Below are 18,724 nucleotides of genomic sequence, written 5' to 3'. Positions count from 1 at the left end.
AGATGGGAGTATACATATATGTGCTTTGTCAGGGAAATGCCGGTGTGGAAACATCACAGGGAACCAGAGGAGGCTGGGAGTCTTGGACCTTGAGGAAAGTATGAACCTAGTGAACAGTAGAGGGCAGGAAGAAGTCTGCAGTTTGTTTGTTTTTCTAACCCTTATCGAGGTGTTATTTATATACATTAAATGATTTGAGGTGTCATTTATATCCGTTTTAAGTGTTTGATTTTGTAAATACAGAGCTGTGCAGTTATTACCATAATTCAGTTTTACATCATCCCCCAAAGATTTTTCCTGTGTGATTACAGGTAAACTCTGTTCCTACCCCTAACACCAGGTAACCACTAATCTACTTTTGCTTTTATAGATTTGCCATTTCTGGACATTTCATGTAATTATACAAAGGTGGTCTTTTGTGTTTGGAGTCTCAGCATAAGGTTTTTGAGTTCCTATGTTGTAGCATGTGTTAGTATTTTGCTCATTTTTGGTAATCCATTTTTAAGTTGATGAATAGTTGGATTATTTTCCCTTTTAAGCTGTTATGAATAATGTTGCTATGAATAGTTTCATGCTGCTTGAACACAACTCTTGTGTGGACATATTTTGATTTCTTTAGGGTAAATACTTAGGGGTGAAATTGCTGGATCATGGGAAAGCTTCATGCTTAATAGTTTTAGGAACTGCCAAAGTGTTTTCCAAAGTGATATTTCCATTTTATATTGGCACTTGAAATGTTAGAGGTTCTTTTTTTTCCCCTTCTGTGTGGTACAGTTTGTGGGATCTTAGTTCCATGACCAGGGGTTGAACCTGGGCCTGCAGCAGTGAGAGCGTGGAGTCCTAACCACTGGACTGTCAGCGAATTCTGATCAAGGGTTCCTTTTTCTTTACATCCTTCCCACCACTTAGTTGTTGTTTTGAATTTGTAGACATTCTAGTGGGTGTGTAGTATTTTATTGTGGTTTTAATTTGCTCCTAAATCACTAGTGATGTTGAGCATTTTTTCATTATCTTGTCAGCTACTGAATATGTCTTCTGTAGAGAAATGTCTATTCAAATTATTTATCTTCTTATTAATGAGGGAATTTACCCAGTATATATTCTGGGTAAAGTCCTTTATCAGAAATAGCATTTACAGATATTGGCTCCATCTGTGGGTTGTCTTTTCATTTTCCCAGTGAAAATAAGTTTTAAAATCTTGATAAAATCCAATTTATCAAATTGGATTTGTACAGCTCACATCTTCTTGTGGAAGAGATATTTGCCTAATTTTTATATAGATCACAGCTTCATATGAAAGAAATATATGCCTAATTCAAAGTCATAAAGATTTCTTCATGTTTTCTTTTAAATGTTTTATATTTTACTTTTTACATTAGGTCTATAATCTATTTTGGATGTCTGATGTGAGGTAACAGTCAAAATTCATTTTTTTGCATGTACATATCCAATTATGGCTTGATGTCTTTGTTGAAAATCAGTTGACCATACATATAAGGGTTTGTTTCTGGACTCTCAGTTTTGTTCCATTGTCTTCCTTTATGCTACTGCCATTGACTGTGTGGATCACAATAAACTGGAAAATTTTGAAAGAGATGGGAATACCAGACCACCTGACCTTCCTCTTGAGAGACATGTATGCAGGTTGGGAAGCAACAGTTAGAGCTGGATATGGAACAACAGACTGGTTCCAAATAGGAAAAGGAGTACGTCAAGGCTGTATATTGTCACCCTGCTTATTTAACTTCTATGCAGAGTACATCATGAGAAACGCTGAGCTGGAAGAAGCACAAGCTGGAATCGAGATTGCTGGGAGAAATATCAATAACCTCAGATATGCAGATGACACCACCCTCATGGCAGAAAGTGAAGAAGAACTAAAGAGCCTCTTGATGAAAATGAAAGAGGAGAGTGGAAAAGTTGGCTTAAAGCTCAACATTCAGAAAACGAAGATCATGGCATCCGGTCCCATCACTTCATGGCAAATAGATGGGGAAACAGTGGAAACAATGGCTGACTTTTATTTTTGGGGGCTCGAGAATCACTGCAGATGGTGCTACAGCCATGAAATTAAAAGACCCTTACTCCTTGGAAGGAAAGTTAGGACCAACCTAGACAGCATATTAAGCAGAGATATAACTTTGTCATAAAGGTCCGTCTAGTCAAGGCTATGGTTTTTCCAGTGGTCATATATGGATGTGAGAGTTGGACTGTGAAGAAAGCTGAGCGCCGAAGAATTGATGCTTTTGAACTGTGGTGTTGGAGGAGACTCTTGAGAGTCCCTTGGACTGCAAGGAGATCCAACCAGTCCATCCTAAAGGAAATCAGTCCTGGGTGTTCTTTGGAAGAACTGATGCTGAAGCTGAAACTCCAGTCCTTTGGCTGCCTGATGTGAAGAGCTGACTCATTTGAAAAGACCCTGATGTTGGGAGGGATTGGGGGCAGGAGAAGGGCACGACAGAGATGAGATGGCTGGATGGCATCACTGGCTCGATGGACATGAGTTTGAGTGGACTCCGGGAGTTGGTGATGGACAGGGAGGCCTGGCGTGCTGCAGTTAATGGGGTCACAGAGTCGGACACGACTGAGCAACTGAACTGGACTGATGCTAGTGCCGCTTCATCTGAATTACTATACCTCTTTAAAAGTTTATTTGGCTGCATCAGGTGTCAGTTGCAGCCTGTGGGCTTCTCTCTAGCTGTGGTATATGGGTAGTTGCTGCTTCTCAGTAGTTGCTGCATGTGAGCTTAGGATGGCATGTGGGTTCCTAGTTCCTCAACCAGGCATCAAACTCATGTCCTCTGCATTGGAAAGTAGATTCTCAACTACTGGACCACTAGGAATGTCCTTTAATTACTGTAGCTTTTTTTTTAAATTTATTTTTAACTGGAGGATAATTGCTTTATAATGTTTTAGATTACATTCTGAAAATAGGAAAAGTCCTCCTGCTTTGGTCATTAAAAAATCACTTTGGTTTTATTTCCATATCAGCTTTAGATTGGTTGTCAATTTTTGCAGAAAAGCCTACTGAAACTTTAATATTGATTGTATTGAATTTATGGTTCCCTTTGGGGGAGAATTAATATCTTAACACTACAGAGACTTGCAATCTATGACCATAGACTGTCTTTTCATCAATTTAGATTTTTAAAAATTTCCTCAGTAATATTTTATAGTTTCTGGTGTATGTCTTGCACTTCTTTTGTTCAGGTTGCTAAGTACTTTATTTTCCTGTATTTTTAGAACAGAATTACTTTATTAATTTCATTTTTGGATTTTTCATTGCTAGTATAGAGAAATACAATTGGTTTTTGTAATCTTGTGGTATTGTGACTTTGCTGAACTTGTTTTTAGTTCTAGCAGATGTTAGTTCTAGGAGTATGTTGCCTAAAAGTAAAGATAGTTTTGCTTCTTTCTTTTGATTCTAATTCAGTCCCCTTGAGTGATGAAGAAAAGCCCCAAGAGACCAGCTGTGCAGCAGGCTTAGCAGGGAGACAGTAAAACTTGGTGCATGAGGATCAGGTCTGAAGGATCTGAAGAAGCAAAGGGGACTGGATAGGGTAGGTGATAGAGTATTTGGAAAAAGATGAATTCGTATTTAACAAATTGCAAAAGTAATGATGCAATTCTTCCATAAGGATTTTGTACATAAATGATAGTATACCATTCCACACTCATTAAAGGGAATGAGTAAGTAAAGTCGCTCAGTCGTGTCCGACTCTTTGTGACCCCATGGACTGTAGCCTACCAGGCTCCTCCCTCCATGGGATTCTCCAGGCAAGAGTACTGGAGTGGGTTGCCATTTCCTTCTCTAGGGGATCTTCCCAACCCAGGGATCGAACCGGGGTCTCCCGCATTCCAGGCAGACGCTTTAACCTCTGAGCCACCAGGGAAGCCTCGTATTGACTCTGAGCTCGGCCTTCCAAAGATGAAAGTATTTCCCAGCCTCATGTGCAGTGAAGGATCAGGCTTGCAATCTGACCAGTAACCATCTGCTAAGGTAAGTGTGGTGACATCTTGCTTCTTTGGGAGGGAAGTGACAGCCCTGGAGTTTTTCGGGGCTAGCTGCCATTGTCAGGCTAGGCTGCAGTGTCAGTGCTCTAGTCGCCCTGCTGACTTTATCGCAGCAGCCCCTCTCCTGGTGTGGTTAGGATGTTGTCAGTGGCTGCTGACCTTGTGCCAGTGTGCCTCTTGGAGGTTGTGTGTGCTGCCTGCTTCCTTTTCTTTTGCTCTGTATCGGCTGTGCCAGGGCTTCGTCGCTGTGCAGTCCTCTAGCTGCAGCGTGTGAGCTTCTGCTGCAGAGCAGAGGCTCTAGAGCGCGGGCCCAGTGGTCGTGATGCACAGGCTTAGCTGCCCCTCACATGTATAATCTTCCTGGACCAGGGACGGACCCTGTGCCCTCTGCATTGGCAGGCGGATTCTTAACAACCACCAGACCACCAGGGGATTCCTTCCTTTTCTTTTTAAATTCCTTAGAGCAGGCATTGGATTTACTAGAAAAATCGACAGTTTCCAAGATATGCAGAAACATCAAGGTATAAAAGAGTAAGTACACTATTGTGTTAATTTTTTTTTTTTTTTAGAATTTTTTTCTCTAGAATTTGGTTGCTTGTAGGGAGCTGAGAGGAAATGTTTCTGTATGGTTTGAACTCTGTAACCCACTGTTGTTGTTCTGTTACTATGTCATGCCCAACTCTTTGCGACCCCAGGGACTGCAACATGCCAGACTTCCTTGTCCTTCACTTCACCTCCCCAAGTTTGCTGAAACGCATGTTCACTGAGTCAGTGATGCTGTGTAATCATCTCATCCTCTGCCGCCCCCTTCTCCTCTTGGCCTTAATCTTTCCCAGCATTAGGGTCTTTGGCAAAAATAAAGACATAGTAAAGCTGCTGAATGGCATTAGGGGAACCGCATGGTGTGCTGTTTAGGAAGCTCACTGAGAGCCCGGTGAAAGATGGGCTGGAGGGAGGAGCCAGGAGTAGTTAGGAGCAGAGAAACAAATCAGCAAATGATAATAGCAACTCAAACAAGAAAGTGGTGGGTTCTGTAATAAGGATGGAGAGGAGGAAGTCCGTTTGAGCTATTGAAAAGGCACATCTCAAGGCTTGGGAGGTGCATCAGTCAGAGAAGCAGAACCATAAATAAAAAGGATTTGTTAATGGGTTCAAGCTTTCCAGTTGTGGCAGCTGGTTAAACAGTCTCTGTAAAGGTGCTGTCTGATGCTATACGATCAGTCTAGCTAACCTGGGGGTTGGTCAGGGATGGAGTTTCATTTTTGATACGGAATCCTTTAAGAGGTGGTTTTGGGTAGGGACAGCTGGCTCTCTAGTGAAAAATGCTGATATACATTCAGACTATCATAGTAATTTTTCAAATAAAGCATTAATAAAATCCAAGTTATAAATGGAAGCTACCTCTCATTTAATGCAGACCCACTATGTGTGAGGCACTTGACATATATGTGATTTAATTCTCACAAAATCCCTGAAAGTTTAGCATTATTATTACCTTTACATAAGGTGAAACAGAGATAAGGTAAAATTAGAGAAGGAAATAGGGTAAGACAGATAGCTAGTAAGTGGCTGTGCTAAGTCACTTCGGTCGTGATTGACTCTGTGCGACTCCATGGACGGTAGCCCTTCAGGCTCCTCTGTCCACGGGATTCTCCAGGCAAGAATACCGGAGTGGGTTGCCACTCTCTTCTCCAGGGGATCTTCTCGACCCAAGGATCGAACTGGCATGTCTTACATCTAACCCGCATTGGCAGGTGGCAAGGTTTCATGGTAAACCTGAATTTACCACTAGCGCCACCTGGGAAAGCCCCAAAAGTGGGAATCAAACTTCTGACTCTCTATAACCAGCCACGTGGACCTGGTGAGAGAATCAGACTCTTCTGAAACTGATGTGAGCCTCTGTTTTCTCGAATCTTGGAGAGCTGGTAACGGACACTGCTATTCTATTACTGTTCGGATTAAGCCTACACTTATTCCACGCAGTGTGTGCCATGGGGCAGTGGCCCCAACCTTGCTGGCACCAGGGGCCAGTGTCACGGGAGACAGCGTTTTCCATGGCGGAAGGGGAGGCAGGATAGATCTGGGCGGATTCAAGCACACTGTGCTTTACTTCATTCGCGGCCGTGCACGGCGTTCGCTAGCTGCGGTCAGTGCGGGCTGCTCTTCACTGGGGCGCGAGGGCTTCTCGCTGCAGAGAACAGGCTCCAGGTGCTTCGGCCTCAGCAGCTGTGGCTCTTGAGTGCGGGCTCAGTAGTTGTGACGTCCAGGCTTTGTCGCCCAGGGGCATGCTGGATCCAGACGAGACTGAACCGGTGTCCCGCAAACTACAAGGCAGATTCTTAGCCCCTGGCCCTCCAGGAAAGCCCTGCTGTGCACTTTATTTCTATTCGTATCACATCAGCTCCACCTCAGATCGTCAGGCATTAGGTCCTTACAGTTGGGGACCCCTACTCTGGGGGTTTAGAACTTACTTCTTTCAGGAAGCTGTAGAAAGGGGCTGTACCATACAAAGCTGCCAGACTCAGCTGGAGTTTGAGGCAACTTCTTAGGGACCATGATAAAAGTAAAGAAGTGAATGGTCTGGGAGAGATGAGTCAAGCTGTGAGTCCCAATCTCATAAACTGAATAAGGACTGGAAAATTTCTGTAGAATTGAGTCTCTTCAGAGCCTCAACAAGCAGAATGCCAAAGAAATTCAGTTTGGCCATTTGCAAATAGGCTCTTTCCATCTTATAACACAACACTTTAAGAAACATAATTTAATTTTTAAGGAAAAGCTACATGATTATTTAAAATGTGAAACCCACAGCTAATAAACCGGCGTTGCTTTCAGGACATCCTGTTGCCAGCACGGGCCCCTTACAAGGAACCCACTGGGCAACAAAGGCTGGGAGCTGACTGCAGTCCTGTTGGCGCCCGCGTGCAGGGCCGGGCTGCTCTTCTTGTATACCGTGGGGCTTCCCATCTGACTGGTCCATTAAAGAAACATCCATCGTCTTCCACGCACTTTGTGACCAGGGCTTACAGGTAGGCACAGAGCCGCTCCAGCAGCCCAGGATTCCTGTTACTTAAGAACAGCAGCTCCTTCTTCCCTTCTTCTGTATGAGCTAAAATAGAACCAAACAGATAACTGGAAGATTTCTCCTGCAGCACTGTCACTCAGCAAAATCCTCAGCCAGAGGCCACGTTATCCAAGTTATATTCTGATGTAATTAATATTCCCAAGACCTCATTTCTAAACCCTTTATTCTGCCCCCCCAGTATTATTTTTTCTATGCATAATTTTCTTTTCTGTCTGTTCCTCCAACCAGCATCTAACCCTCCCTCTGTTCCAATACTATACTCTGGACTTGAAGGGCTCTTGTGAAATCTCACCATTGTGCCTCCTAACTCATCATGCTGCAGTGACTTTATACACTCCCCCTTATTCCTCTAAAACCCATCCCAATTTGCAGTTAATTCTCTATTATCTAGTGACAGAACAACCTTTATTTTTCCTCCACCCCCCATCCCACACACCCCCAGAACTAAGGGCAAGGGTAAAATGAGCCGCTGGAAACACTTTGATAAGCAAATACTAGGACAGGTCTAGCAAGAATTTGGTTTGGTGCTGGAGTAACTTCTCACACGGCTTCAGTTATTCTGTGGGTGCCCCAGCATCTAGGTCTCTGAATCCAGGTTTGCTGAGTGCTGAGTAAGTGCAGCAGCGAGAGTGTGGCAGCAAGCAAGCACCTGGAAGCTCTGCCAGTGGCCCCTCTATTAGCATGAGCACCTTTTTCTAGAATAATGCAAGCGTTTTGGAAGAGACATGTCTCATATAAATTAGACTTTAACCACCCTCCAATCTCACACTTTCTTTACCATCTAATCAGCCAGGAAGAGATCAAGATAAAAGGGGAAAAGAGATGAAAAACAAATTACAGGCTGCTCCAGAGGGAAGAAGAGATCAAGGGTCTGACTCAGTGGGGTTCTTCTGTGAGAGGAAAAATTAAGCAACTGACCTTTCTCATGCTGAAGCCAACTGTTCTCCAAATAATACTGAATACAAGCTTCAAATTCCTTTGGGTTATAATTGGAAACCAGGATGGGAATAAAGGGATCCAGGGTATCAAATCCTTCCTGGAGAAGAAAAAGGATAAAGAAATAGTATTCGTTAAGTGACAAATTGGTATTTATTCAAACACTTGAGGGTAAGGGCTTTGCTTTTGTTCTGTTCTACCTGATTTCACATTCTCTGGGGCTGGTTACTGTTGTTCTACATGGCCACACACAGTATATTTCAAAAAGAGATAATGCTTGAGACACAGGGGCGACGGGGTGCCACTTATCTGAGAGTATACCTGCATACACGTATACATCTTCAACTTTTTGCAGTTCTAACTTCAACAGTCAGCAGTAGTTTTGATAGTTCATATACTCCAAAGCAAAAAATAAATAAAATGACAAGGACTGGGGGAAAAGACCCTGAATGGCATATAAACCGAAACAAATGAATCAAATTGTGCTTTAAAGTTCAAAGGTAACACTGAAGGGAGAAGGGAAGCTAGCAGAAACCAGCTTGTGAATACAGTATTTGAACTAGACTCTGGCTCCTGTCTGACTCCTTCCAACCCCATGGGCTATACAGTCCCTGGAATTCTCCAGGCCAGAATACTGGAGTGGGTAGCCTTTCCCTTCTCCAGGTGATCTTCCTACGTCAAACCTGGGTCTCCCCCATTGCAGGCGGATTCTTCACCAGCTGAGCCACGAGGGAAGCCCAGGAACACTAGAGTGGTAGCCTATTCCTTCTCCAGCAGATCTTCCTGACCCAGGAATCAAACCGCTGTCTCCTGCGTTGCGGGCGGATTCTTTACCAACTGAGCTATCGGGAGCCCAGAGACCCTTAGGCTAAAGAGGAAAACTGCTCTAAAACATAGTGAAACTAAATAAAAGGGAAAAAAATTTTGTGTTCTAATGTCTGGCAAGGAAAGGGCCAAGACCCAGGCTTGCTGCGAGCAGAGGCCCTCCCGGTCCCCAGGCTGATCCTAAGAGGCGGCTGCAGAAAGCTGGGCAGAACTCCTCTGCCAGTGTAGGTTCCTCAAGTCGGGTCTGCGTAGCTAAACCAGTTGCACTTTTTTTTTATTAACAGCTTTCTTCACCCCAAAATGCTTTGTAGTTGTGTGTGCAGCACTCTGCCCTGATATGTGTGCTGTACAATAAGAACCAAACCTAACATATTCTGGTGGCAAAAAAACAAACCCACTTCTAACTTTTAGAGAGGCAAGGGTTAGCAGTTCTGAAATTACTTTTACTGTAATCTAAGATTGAGCTAATATGTAAATACACTGTGAATGAGAGCAGAGTTCTTATTATTGGAGATGAGGTTTTCAAATATAGAAAGCAGAAAGGATATAATGAATGCTGTGATGCTAGCCTGGAATTAGAAGTATCAGACTTCTGTTTTTTTTAATATAGAGAAACAGATACAGATGTGTGTGCTTATGTATATAGAAACACATGTGTATACAGAACATATACATATATATGTATGTATGTCTATATGAACAGTGCATATATCTACCTGCTCACTCTGCTAGAGGGCCTAGAAGAAGTGACACCCACATCCTAGTAGTATTAAGTATACCTAGCACTCAGGTCTTGGTCTCTAAATACCATCCTCCTCCAAAATGAACCAAAGCTCCTTGAAGAAATGGCTGATTTTAGCGCTGGGGTATGGAAAATACAAGATGAACCTGGAACATGTTCTTGTGCCTAAGGTAAAGAAGTGCTTACAAAAGATGGGGACAGAGGAGGAAAGGTATGGAGAAAAATGACGGCGACATGTTAAAGGGACATAGAAGCCAGCTTCAAGGGCACTACTGGACAAGTCTGGGATAACTTAAGCACCAATGAAAGAATGACAGTCAAGGTTTGTGTGTGCGTGTTCAGTGGCGTCCGACTCTTTGCAACCCCATGGACTGTAGCCTGCGAGGATCCTCTGTCCATGGAATTTCACAGGCAAGAATACTGGAGTGAGTTTCCATTTTCTCCTCCAGGGGATCTTCCTGATCCAGGAATTGAACATTTGTCTCTTGTGTCTCCTGCATTGGCAGGCAGATTCTTTACCACTATGCCACTTTTAGAATCCATTAAATAAGAACCCACATTCTTATGTGTAGCAACAAATATATAAATATATAATGCAGAAAGGAAAATTCTTAAATATAAGAGAGGGTCAACCGATACATTTAGTAATGATGGAGCTAGAAAATATCCATCTTGTAATTGTCATGTGATTTAGGGCAGAATCACTAATGAAAACTAAAACTGCTAAGGGGACGCTTGAGAAATAAAGTCTCAAAGTATATCTTCATGAGATATTTATTCATTCTGAAAGGAAAGAGTAACTTTGTTAAGGAGACAAAGTGGACATCACCTTAACCAAGTGTTCAAAGTTTATACTGCCAGCAAGAGGAGAAACAAGCTTTATGTGCTTTCAGATGTTATGCACTGAGAAGACACAGTGTAACTTCTAACATCCCATATACTCAAGAAAAACACATCAGACAAACCCATACAGTAACCCAATATAAGATAACTAGCATATACTCTTCAAAAACAGAGATAAATATGAAGGTTATAAAAGACTGAGGATCTGGACCAGATTAGAGGAGGCTGAAGACATGACGGTAAGTGTGGTGCATTATCCAGGACTTTCTTTCCCTGTAAAGGAAAACTGGCAAAACCAGAATATATTACACAGATAACCGTCAATAATTTTCTGATTTTGGTAATTGGGATGTGGTTATACGTTACAGTATCTTTGATTTTAGAAAATATGCATATAATGAGTGCTTCCCTGATAGTTTAGTCGGTAAAGAATCCACCTGCAATGCAGGAAACCCTAGTTCTATTCCTGGGTTAGGAAGATGCCCTGGAGAAAGGCTAGGCTACCCACTCCAGTATTCTGGGACTTCCCTTGTGGCTCAGCTAGTAAAGAAAACACCTGCAATGCAGGAGACCCAGGTTCGATCCCTGGGTTGGGAAGATCCCATGGAGAAGGGAATGGCTACTCACTCCAGTATTCTGGCCTGGAGAATTCCATGGACTGCATAGTCCACGGAGTTGCAAAGAGTTAGACATGACTGAGTGACTTTCCGTCTAGTCAAGGCTATGGTTTTTCCAGTGGTCATGTACGGATGTAAGAGTTGGACTGTGAAGAAGGCTGAGCACCGAAGAATTGATGCTTTTGAACTGTGGTGTTGGAGAAGACTCTTGAGAGTCCCTTGGACTGCAAAGAGATCCAACCAGTCCATTCTGAAGGATATCAGCCCTGGGATTTCTTTGGAAGGAATGATGCTAAAGCTGAAGCTCCAGTACTTTGGCCACCTCATGTGAAGAGTTGACTCATTGGCAAAGACTCTGATGGTGGGAGGGATTGGGGGCAGGAGGAGAAGGGGACGACAGAGGATGAGATGAGGATGAAAGTGAAAGCGACTTTCACTTTCAAGATATAAAACAGGGCATCATATCTCAGGTTCAGTTCAGTTCAGTCGCTCAGTTGTGTCCGACTCTTTGTGACTCCATGAACCACAGCACGCCAGGCTTCCCTGTCCATCACCAACTCCCGGTGTTCACTCAAACTCACATCCATCGAGTCAGTGATGCCATCCAGCCATCTCATCCTCTGTCGTCCCCTTCTCCTCCTGCCCCCAATCCCTCCCAGCATCAGGGTCTTTTCCAATGAGTCAACTCTTCGCATGAGGTGGCCAAAGTACTGGAGTTTCAGCCTCAGCATCAGTCCTTCCAATGAACACCCAGGACTGATCTCCTTTAGGATGGACTGGTTGGATCTCCTTGCAGTCCAAGGGACTCGAAAGAGTATCTCAGGTTACTATCACATAATTCAGGGAAAAAAAAAAAAGATGGAGAGAAAGAGTAAAGCAAACATGGTAAAGTGTTAACATTTTAGTTAACAAGTGTTAACTAACACTAACACTTTAGCTAACACTAGTTAAAGTGCAGAGGAATATGATTTTTCTCCAAGTCTGAAATTATGTCCCTATATGTGTGTGTGTGTATCTTCAGACAGAATGACTAAAGTAAACAAACTTTGTGATCGGACCTTTCCCAGCAACTCCTGGGGCAGGTAGGCTTTCCGGGGCTTAAAGAGAGACCCAGTCTGGCTCACAGTCAACACAATGGCACCTCCTTGCTGAAAGAAAGAAGAAAAAGCTGAATTTCAGCAAGACAGAAAAATGCATTTTAAGCATCTGCAGATTTTTTTTTTTTTGCCATATAGAACAGTTAAATGGCAACTAAATTATTTGTGATTTGATTCTGACAATAAATTGCTACATGATCTTAAATTTATCAAAATCCTCTCCAAAGTTGGTAAGAAATAAAAACATCTTGAACAAATGCAGTAAAGTGAAATTATGCCAATATTTTTTTAAAAAAGGTTTTGAATAAGTGTATTATAGTCAAGTGGAGAGATAAGCCAAATTACAGACATTAAGTAAGATATAAGAACTTTCTGTCCATGTACTTAGAGACTGGTAAGTATTAGCAATGAAGGAATCAAACATCTTTAAAATGAAAATACATTTTTTTCTGAAATGTGTTAGGCATTGTATGTACTCACCCAATCATTTTTCACCATTTTCCTCAGGTTGTAAATAAGGGCTAGTTCTTCTGGGGCAATCTGCATATTGGTCAACGTGTGAGAGGGAGAAGGAGAAGAGAGGGGGAGAAGAGAACATTACGTGCTTTACCTGGATGCTCTCCTGAGATAGTTGCACTGACAACATCCAAAAAATCCTCAACCGGGATTTCTCTGGTGGCCCAGTGGTTAGGACTCCGTGCTCTCACTGCCAAGGGTCCAACTTCAGTCCTTGATTGGGGAACTAAGATCTCACAAGTACTTTGGCTGCGTGGCCAGAAAACAACAAACTACAGAGCCATGTACCTGGAGGTACAACTCTGGGATAAGCTACGTGGCCACTGGTCCTCAAACTGCCATGCTTCTGGAGATTAAAAACAGTGGGGAAAATAACCACTGCCCTAAACCACTTATTTCCTTGATGCTTCTGATCGTCTCTGCTTAGAATAGGGAACATCATTTTGAAAAGATAATAGAAAAAATCGTGAAAAGGAAACACAGCTTTTGCTGTCATGCTCTTGGTGTTCAGTGGATAACAGTATCAGTCCTTCTGATACTATTTTCACTATACATCTTATTTCATATATTCCAAAAGCAAGAAAATATACTGCCTGGTTTAAAAGGCTATGTCTCAACCTACATATATGATTCCTGAAATCAGGGAAACCGAAATAGAGAAACTTAGTTTTCCTACCAGGCTTTTATCTTCTCTTTTCAGTGTGGTCCTTCCCCAGAGAGCATTGACTCCATCCACTGCCACCAGGAGGCGAAAAATACCCAGAGAACTTTGCCTCTTTAGCTCTTTAAGCACAATCCCAACTGCATCTGTGGCATTCCTCACTCGCATTATGCCCTGTAGGGGAAGAGAGACAGTGGACTGCAGTTCTACAAGGGGCTGTCTCTGGTTATGACAGAGTACAAGTTCCGTCTTTTTTTAATACCTGTTCAACTACTTCTGCCAGAGGACTGCCTTTCTCAGTGCTTTCTCGCTTATTCCAGACATACTTGTCTTGAACTTTTATCTAAAAATAAAACAAAGACCAAAAAAGGCCACTTAGCCTGAGAATGAACCCATCCCTAGCTAGGAAGGTAGGGTAGGAGGTTAAGGTTATTAGCAGTCAGCTTTAATCTATTTTTCAAGCCGAGTAAGAGACCTCAGCAGAAAGTGAATGCTTTGTAGCCCATTTTTGCCTGGAGCATAAAGAAACACAAGAAAAAACATAAGGGATTCTGATTAAAAAGGCCCAGGATGAAGCCTTGCTATCTGAATTTTTAACAAGCTCCTAGGTGATTCTGACTTATATCCAGAGTTGAAAACCCCTAGCCTAGAGACTGTGAACAAGAATCACTTGAAAATAATTTTACAAATCTGTTTCTGGTTCCTAAAAGATCCAATCTGGAAAAAATTACGTAGTTGAAATGTTTGTTAGAGGATTTTAGGCTGTCACCTTGGAAAAGTCAATGAATCTGTCTGGACTTCCTTTTGCTCCACACCAGATGCAGACAGCTTACTGCTGCCTCTGTTTCCCATGCATAAATGAGTTTTAGGGTATGAACTCACTGTGAATAAATGTATGAAAGAAATAAAAAATGGTATAGTTATCCCAACTACAATGTTAGTTCTCCATAGTCTACTGGTACTTAGGGCACAAAGAAGATAAAATCTTAAGGACTGTCCAGCACCAAACTTCTGGGAGTCTAGTCACCTGACTCAAGAAACGCTCATTTGCAGTTTTGAAATTCTTCAGCCAGACTGAAGCTTCTAAAGGTTGATCAAAGCGCTGTTTGTTGTAGGTGGACTGCAGAAGATCCCGGCAGTTTTTCACCCAAAGATGAGCTAATCAAAAGGCAAAAGAAAACAAACTAGGTAGGAACTGACTGTATTCAACTCAAAATACTCCATGCCCCTTTCTGTTATGGGAGATGACTTTAGATTCCCACATATATTTCTTAAAGCCTCCCTGCTTCAGAGGTTTATTTTTTGGTCTAGTCCATCGTAAATATTATCACTGTACACAATACACAAACAAATGGATTAAAGGTCACCTTTCGCTTTCACTTTTCACTTTCATGCATTGGAGAAGGAAATGGCAACCCACTCCAGTGTTCTTGCATGGAGAATCCCAGGGACAGGGGAGCCTGGTGGGCTGCCGTCTATGGGGCCGCACAGAGTCGGACACAACTGAAGCGACTTTAGCAGTAGCAGTAGCTTCTTTGCAGTTTTAGTTAGAATATGTCGATACAAACAACACTGAACAAAACAAGGAGAGACAGGGACTTCCCTGATGGTCCAGTGGTTAAGAATCCACCTGCCAATGCAGGGGACATGGGTTTAACCCCCGGTCTGGCAAGATTCCATGTGCCGCAGAGCAACTGACCTCATCCTCTGTAACTACTGAGTCCGCACACTGCAACGAGAGAGGCCACTGCAATGAGAAGCCCATGCGCTGCAACAGAAAGTAGCCTCTGCTCGCTGCGACTAGAGAGAGCCCACAGAGAGCGATGAAGACCCAGGGCAATCAAAAACAAGTAAAGTTATGTACTAAAGAGACAAAACAAGGAGGGATATGTATCAAGTGTGAGAGTTTGATTTTTAAACTTCATGCCGACAACCCAGAATGCTGGCAAGCAGTGCCATGGCAAAGGCTCTGTGGGTCTCATGGTTGTTAGCTGATGGCACAAAGTCTGTGGTGAACGCAGAGGTGGGAGTTCATGCTCATGGGCGTGAGGCAACCACCAGAGGACTGCGCCTCCCAGAGGACTGCGGGGCCAAAATACTTCATTTATGTTACCAAAAGGCTCCCGAACTAGCTCGCACCAATCTGCCTCTGGAGCAGAGCCCTGCCAGAAAACTGAGGTCACAGTGCCACCACAGTAACAGAATAACCCCAACAGAGTGAGGGGAGGAAGTTCTTACCATCTGGAATATGCAGTATCAGCCAGTCTTGTTTTGCACAGAAATGAATAATATGGCAAAGACTGAGGGTTTTTCCTGTTCCCTTCTCGCCATCTAAAGCACTTGCTGTTAAAGAAAACACTACCAAAAGGGACACTTCCACTGTCAAGAAATAAAGCATTTCTTTTTCCCACATTTGAGGGAGGAAAGCACTGGCTCAGACAGCCCAGGCAAGCAGGAAAGGATACAGAGAACATATCGTACGGCTGGGTGAGCAAAATTGGTGTTTTTCAGGTAATGCAGAAGCTCGAGGGCTGGTTTCCTTACCATCAGGCAAGCTTCATTGAATGTCTTCACCTAACAAGACGGGAAAAGAGGGAGGAAAGGGTGGGGCTGGAACTTCTAGCCAGTTCTGGTAATATACACCAAGCCTAATACAGCAACCATAGAATCAAACTGCCTACTGTTCATTTATTCAGTTAAAGGATGTTGGTATTGAATTTGAAAATTTAACCATGTAATTTAGCTAAAAATTAAAACACATCATCCCACACCAAGCACATAACAGTCAGCTTTTGATTATCTCTGTAAATGAAGATTAGTTAATTGAAATGTACAAATAATTCTGATGTCTCATAACATAATTATGCATACTACTTAAGGTTGATACAAATATTACAAGTGTGTAAAATGCCGAACAAGGTATCTGATACATGCTAATCATCAAATTAGCTGATGGCATGAAGCCTGTTTATTCTTTAAAATCTATTTTTAGCTAGTTCTTACTGTAACCACTTACACTTTTCTCAGAACTATATATGTACCAGCTCAAGAGCAGGTGTGACCAGTTGCCTCCGCTCTGAGGCCATACTTGACAATACCAGCATATGGATATGTCAGAGAACTAACACAAAAAATTAATTCCTTTTAAAAAAAAATTAATCTCCTTTTAGCCACCAGGAATAGTTTGGTGGAAAAATTTGGGAAGCAGTGATATGTGTGAAAATGGTTTGCAAATAAAGTATTTAATAATGTGTATTGAGTTGACTCATTGGAAAAGACTCTGATACTGGGAGGGATTGGGGGCAGGAGGAAAAGGGGACGACAGAGGATAAGATGGCTGGATGGCATCACCGACTCGATAGACGTGAGTTTGAGTGAACTCCGGGAGATGGTGGACAGGGGGGACTGGCGTGCTGCGATTCACGGGGTCACAAAGAGTCGGACACGACTGAGCGACTGAACTGAACTGAACTGAACTGATTGATAAAGGTAAATATCTAACAAATACTACTCACAAGTATGTTAGATAAGGGTTAAAATAATGTTGTTATTATTATTTTTTAATCCTAACCAAACAACTGGATTGGAAGAGGACTTTGACAGGTAAGTTCAAACTTAACAGAAAGTGAAAACTTCAAAAACATGATACAGATATTAAAACGGAAATGCTGTTATTAGGCAACATGACGGTACTAAATACACAGACAACAGTCAGGGGTTGGCTTTTTACGTAAATGGAAACCATGGAAAGAACGAGTAATTCCCTCCAAAGCAGTGGTGGGTAAGCCATTCTGAAAGCAACCTGGGATAAAGTTAGACCCTCAGAACCACGTTAGAGATTGCACTACGAATGTCCTGGAACAGTTTAAAGTAATGATTTCTTCTAATTGTGCCCTATTTCCAAACAACAAAATTTTTGATTAGCGTCTATGTCGAGAGTTAGCTCCTTTACTGGCGTCTCATCTCATCTCTTGAAATAAAGCACACTGAAGAAACGACATCCTCTGGCTTCTAAGCTAAATGTCACCCGCACAGTCAAGTTTGATATTTCAGTAAGAAGGAATAATTTCTGAGACTGAAAATAATTGAGCAGGAATTAGCCAAAGAACCAGTTTTGCCAATAAACCCTGCTTCCAGTTAACTGAATTCTTTCACTGGCTATTAAGGCAACTGAAGATCACATTCTTTGGGTTGATGTTATGACTACAAAACTGTATTTTCTGAAAACCCATGAGACTGAAGAATAATGAGTGATGCATCTAATCCATATGTTGTTTCTGACTCATGAATACGTTTTTGTTTTTCTACACATATTAACTATTTTCAGGATATTTTGCTAAAGCCAATATTAAATTAACTTTTAACAATTTTTGAAGGCTGAAGTTTCTAGAAATCTGTTGGGTAACACAAGAAAAAAGAGTAGGGTATTATTTACTTAAGAATATTTTGCCTGGCTTCAAAAAGGATTTAAATTGGTTAACTTCAGATCTGCTTAAAGTGATAATAGTAACAGCATTATTCACAAAAGATAATCAATAGCTGAATTTACCTTTTTGAAGATTCCAATTAAATCTTTCAGTTTCCTACTCATTTAATTCTACACCTCTGCTATCAACACCTTGTGTTACAAGTTCCCTCCAAAGCCCTCCCGTCTTGAGCACCTGCATCACGAAGCGAGGAGGCAGGCCATGGGGGAACACAGTCTTCAGTTCTTGGATGGATATGTTGTAGTGCTGACCCACATGCTGCTCCCCATGCTTGGCCTAGGAAATAAAAATGCAAACAAGTATAATGGAGAGTGACAAAGCCTTTGAGAAAGCATCAAGGGCTTTCTAGATGCTACTGAAGAAACAGTTCTCAGAGCTGGAAAAGATATTCTATTCTTTCTTATCTTAGACAAAAATGTTCACTGTTGTCCCCAGATCCACAGTGCATATATTGAACATAAAGCTTGTATTGGCCTGAATGATGCAGCCAGTTGCTCAGCAACATAAACCCTAGATGTGGAGGCAGCAGAGACAATTCTTGCCATCTGGATTCTTCTGTGCTGTGTATAGAGAAGCTCCAATCACGTGACAAGATCATCTGCATGCCACTGTTGCCATGGAAACCCCAGAGGAACTGGCAAATAAAGGGACTACAATTACAGGGGAAAGCTGAAAGACACTTCAGTGACTTCATTCACTTACCCTGTTTCATTTTGTGCTTGTGAAAGTAGATGAACGCTGGAGACATAAATACAACACACCCTGCTGAGATGGTGTCTTGGGGTAATGAGTTATTTTTTTCCATTCCACATGTGCAGCATATGTTAAGATGGGACAACTCAAGAGGGCAAGGGTAGGGACAAAAAGGGAGAGAGAAACTACTGGTTCCCTTCACATTTAGGCA

The 18,724-nt window shown here is 42.3% G+C and overlaps 1 protein-coding gene across 16 annotated transcripts in view; it reads right to left on the bottom strand.

Annotated features, from left to right (window-relative positions):
- Positions 1 to 6,757: 6,757 nt before the first annotated feature.
- DAP3 (death associated protein 3) overlaps positions 6,758 to 18,724 on the bottom strand; it is a 40,602-nt gene continuing 28,635 nt past the window's right edge. For 8 of the 16 annotated variants that reach the window (XM_069544016.1, XM_069544022.1, XM_069544075.1 and 5 more), the window contains 10 exons: positions 17,995 to 18,096; positions 15,799 to 15,907; positions 15,572 to 15,664; positions 14,361 to 14,491; positions 13,596 to 13,676; positions 13,349 to 13,507; positions 12,637 to 12,696; positions 12,118 to 12,207; positions 8,015 to 8,132; positions 6,758 to 7,120 (listed from right to left, as the gene is read on the bottom strand). In XM_069544016.1, the coding sequence (XP_069400117.1) occupies positions 7,035 to 7,120; positions 8,015 to 8,132; positions 12,118 to 12,207; positions 12,637 to 12,696; positions 13,349 to 13,507; positions 13,596 to 13,676; positions 14,361 to 14,491; positions 15,572 to 15,664; positions 15,799 to 15,907; positions 17,995 to 18,096 (1,029 nt within the window). In that variant the 3' untranslated portion in view covers positions 6,758 to 7,034. The remainder of the gene's footprint in view (positions 7,121 to 8,014; positions 8,133 to 12,117; positions 12,208 to 12,636; positions 12,697 to 13,348; positions 13,508 to 13,595; positions 13,677 to 14,360; positions 14,492 to 15,571; positions 15,665 to 15,798; positions 15,908 to 17,994; positions 18,097 to 18,724) is intronic. The other 8 variants (XM_069544030.1, XM_069544041.1, XM_069544095.1 and 5 more) reach the window with 2 other exon arrangements.

The sequence above is a fragment of the Ovis canadensis genome, chromosome 1 (assembly GCF_042477335.2).
Source record: "Ovis canadensis isolate MfBH-ARS-UI-01 breed Bighorn chromosome 1, ARS-UI_OviCan_v2, whole genome shotgun sequence".
In the NCBI taxonomy this organism is placed as follows: Eukaryota; Metazoa; Chordata; class Mammalia; order Artiodactyla; family Bovidae; genus Ovis; species Ovis canadensis.
This window is presented reverse-complemented; position numbering and strand designations above follow the sequence as displayed.